General features: G+C 49.4%; 1 protein-coding gene across 1 annotated transcript in view; it reads left to right on the top strand.

The window, feature by feature from the left end:
• Positions 1-3,261: 3,261 nt before the first annotated feature.
• T265_10397 (hypothetical protein) overlaps positions 3,262-3,816 on the top strand; it is a gene marked incomplete at both ends in the record, with an annotated part of 36,335 nt that continues 35,780 nt past the window's right edge. Inside the window, one exon of the mRNA XM_009176761.1 lies at positions 3,262-3,788. Within this exon, the coding sequence (XP_009175025.1) occupies positions 3,262-3,788 (527 nt within the window). The remainder of the gene's footprint in view (positions 3,789-3,816) is intronic.

Below are 3,816 nucleotides of genomic sequence, written 5' to 3'. Positions count from 1 at the left end.
CGCTTGATTCTCACGAGTCAAGGCTTCGCGTGCCACCGTAAGACGACGAAGAATCAGTGGCGCCAGAAAACAGTGTCACGGCAGGGGTCAAACTAACACCTCTGTGGTTAATATATTCACTGTGAGTACCCTTTTTTAAAATAGGCACCACTATCGATCCACCCCACTTGTCTGGGACGGTCTCCCTCACCTAGATAGACCCAAATAGGCTAGACAGACACTGGCTGAGGAAACCACCGCCATCCTTGAAAAGAGCAGGTGGAAGCTCGTCAGGACCAGCGACACGCTGACGCTTGAGTAGAGGAATACATTTGAAACTTCTGAGACTAAAGGCGGCTCCATATTTACTGTCCACCTTTCGGTTGAACGCCAGGTTTCTGGATTAGAGATAGCAGATGGCCAGCTGAATTGCTGCTCGAAGTACTGTGCCGATTGGTCCAAACGTTCTGCTTTGCTGCATATCAGGGAGCCATTTTGGTCCCTGATTATTTCGCTGACAAGAGGTTTCTGAGGACCAGTCAAACGAATCAAGTGGAACAATTTGTGCACGTTTCCAGCATTCTTTGCATCTTCCATTTCCTCGAACTTTCGGGTCCACCAAGCTTCTCGGTCTGCGCGGACACNGCTGACAAGAGGTTTCCGAGGACCAGTCAAACGAATCAAGTGGAACAGTTTGCGCACGTTTCCAGCATTCTTTGCATCTTCCATTTCTTTGGCCTTTCGGATCCGTCAAGCTTCCGGTCTGCGCGGACACTAAGTTTCACCTGGCGCCGTGTGGAGTTGTGGTGGCGGCCAGGTAGAATCTGTCGCCGGATCTCCAACAAAGACACGGTCCTATCAGTGATCTAATGCTTGGATGAGGTTGGCTGGGTTGTACCGCAAGCAGACGTTCCGACTTTCAGTAGCGCTCTGGATATTTTTTTCCAGTGGCCGTTTATATCCGACACTGTACCGTCCGGCAGGCATTCGAGGAGCTGGTTATGATAGCTGGGTCCACCGGCTTATCAATAACTAAGCGAGGTATGCGCGTTTTGCGTACACCTGAAAGGCACAATGAAAAGCAGCAGCGTACAAGTGCATGGTCGGAGTCCACGCCAGTGCTTCAGAAAGAGCGGCAGGCGGTCATCGACCCTCGCCACCGATAACTGACGGCGATGTGGTCCCTTTGTTTCGGCTAGTTTGTTGGTGGGCACCACGTTGTCAAGCGATTTCCGCTGTTCCAGAAATTCGTACTGCAAAGGAACAGTCTGTGATCGGCACACATATGAAGTAAGCGGTCTCAGTTATCCGTGCGTCTCGTATCCAAACCAAAACGACCACCCAATCGGGCCTCAGCAGCGCTTAGTCTACCTACCTGGGCGTTCATATCACCAGCAACCACAACGATATATGAGCTTTTAGCCTGTTGTAGAAGGGCACCTAGAGCGTCATAGAAACTGTCCTTGGCAGATTCAGAGCCACAGTCAGTTGGGGCGTAAGGAGAAACAATAAACAAGGTGCGATGAACCTCACTTCCTCTAGATTCTCTCACCGATGTTGCCAAACGAACCGCACAGAGGCGACTGTCTACGGGTATCCAATCAAGCAGAGACGCTCCCGCTCATTCACTGAATACAATAACCACCCTAGAATACCCATCTGCAGCGGCCTCTGCAACAACAGAGGTGCGTAGCCGGAATCTGGAAGAGCGCGGGGGTCGGTCAGTTCGATCACAGTACCTGCTACCATCGTCCTTGTTTCTGACGGACAACATACATCAATACAGAGGGAATCCAGCGTACGCGCAAGAGCCATCTGTTGACCTGCTTGCTTCAGTGTGCGAACATTGAAAGTGGCTAAGTAGACAGGCTTTCGGGGTTTGAGAACAGACTTCGAAGTGTTTTGGGTTGTAACTGAATCCGGACGTGCAGAAGCTGTAGCTGAATGTGATGCAGGGTGGGCAAAGCGGTCAGTCCTAGAGCTGGGACCCGCGGAGAAAGTGTTCGAATTTGGGCGGGGGAGGGTGAAAACAGAAAACGTGAAAGTGTAAGAAGGGAGGCGTCAGCAGTAGCATGTTTTCGATCACCAACCCTGCTGTGTGCAGCAAGTAAAGCGACTCGGTTGATGGACCACGCGATGGCCGGTGTGGTATGAGAGTATTGTTAGTTGTGAATGTCATGGTTTTACGAGGGCTGGGATACTGCCAAGGTGCCCTCACCTAGACAGGAGGATGATTAGGGTCCTCAACCAAAGCCTTTGGCTCAAAAGCCCAACCGCAAGGCAGCGGTGTTGGGCTGGAAATGCAAGTATTTTACCATTTTATGGAACACGTCACCCCATATGTTCCAACCCCCAATCTGGAGGGCCAGGAGACTGTGTTCGTCAGGCCTCTACCCATGGACCAACCTGTGAGTGTCGCGCGGACACCTTCAGTATAGCTCAGTGGGTCACTGAGATACACAAACCGCCACACCACGGTAAAGTCCAGTCTCTTCGTGACGGTGCATCCAAGTTGTCTACTAAAGACACAGGAATGACGTAATCCTCATCGAGTGTGTCCAACAGTTTTTTCACCGTTAACCCAGCTGATACACGGTGGGGACATTGTAAGAAGATTTTCGAGCTCAGAGCGCACACCTTTATTAGGCAACAATTTTTTCACTTTGGATAGTTGATACATGGAATAACCTTCCTACGACGATCGTCCACGCTGCATCTGGCACCCAGTTAAGGCGATCGGAACATGTACTGTGTTTGGACAGTCGCCTGCCAAAGAAATCCATTTTCTCCACTGCGAACTCCTTGTGGCGATATATTTTTGGGAGAGAAACTGTGACGTGGAAACAGACAATAATAATAGCTACTGCCAAACAGTTGTGAGATTCTTCTGCTTTCCTGGTTGGAGTCCACGTGACTCTGCTTGTAATTAGGTCTCCACAGGATATGACAAGTAACTTGTCCAAATGGCGATGTGAACACCGTGTTCTTTATCTCCTTCCCCACAGACACGACGATTTCTTTACTGAGCTATAACCTTTCACTCCTTGCTGCGGTGCTCTTTCTACACGGTTGTATGCCAGCTGAGCACCAATATTTCCTACGTTTGTTCTGCCTTTGATGACAGTGTTGGTGATGGTCCCTACAGAGTGACTGCGGATAATTAGACACGAATTCCCTCTCTCCGTGCGTCTACACTTGTTTCTAGGCTACCTGTCTCATCCCCCGTAATTGTTTTCCTCTATTTTCAGCTAGAATACGTCAAAAGTCTATTATGCTTATTGGATGGAGCAAACACTAACAGAATTGTTAAACAAAGCGGCTTCTCAAGATCCGGATCTGGTGGTCACAGCTGGTCAACAGCTGCTATTGCTGACGTCCACAAATGACGAGGCGAAAAATCCTGTATATGTTACCTTGGCTAAAGTAGTATTCAGTTCTGCAGATGCCACGCAACTCACTATAGACGGTCAGTTCATCGGTTTGATTCACCTCAAAAATGTGCTTTTCGACTCGCGTATTTGGCAGAGTTTGACACAAGCTGAGCGTGAGCATATCAAGCAACAAATTCTAAACTTCTTGGCTAGTGGGCGCCAACCGTTACAACACTTGAATAATGTGGAACAGACTCCTCGTGTTGGATCCTGTGTTTCAGAACTTGTTGCACGTTTTGTCCGCAATGAATGGCTCAAGGAAGGTTGGTCGGATGTGCTCTGGCAACAGCTGATTGATTGTTTCGCCTGGACCTCCTTGAGGTTGGCGGTTCGCGCTGCAGCCAGCTTTCGTCTTCCAGCCAGAAGGAAGGAATTCCTGTAGGTCATTAACTCCCTGTTACATAAT

Source organism: Opisthorchis viverrini (genome assembly GCF_000715545.1).
Source record: "Opisthorchis viverrini unplaced genomic scaffold opera_v5_371, whole genome shotgun sequence".
Classification (NCBI taxonomy): Eukaryota; Metazoa; Platyhelminthes; class Trematoda; order Opisthorchiida; family Opisthorchiidae; genus Opisthorchis; species Opisthorchis viverrini.
Note: the sequence above shows the minus strand (reverse complement) of the source record. Positions and strands in the feature narration are given on the sequence as shown.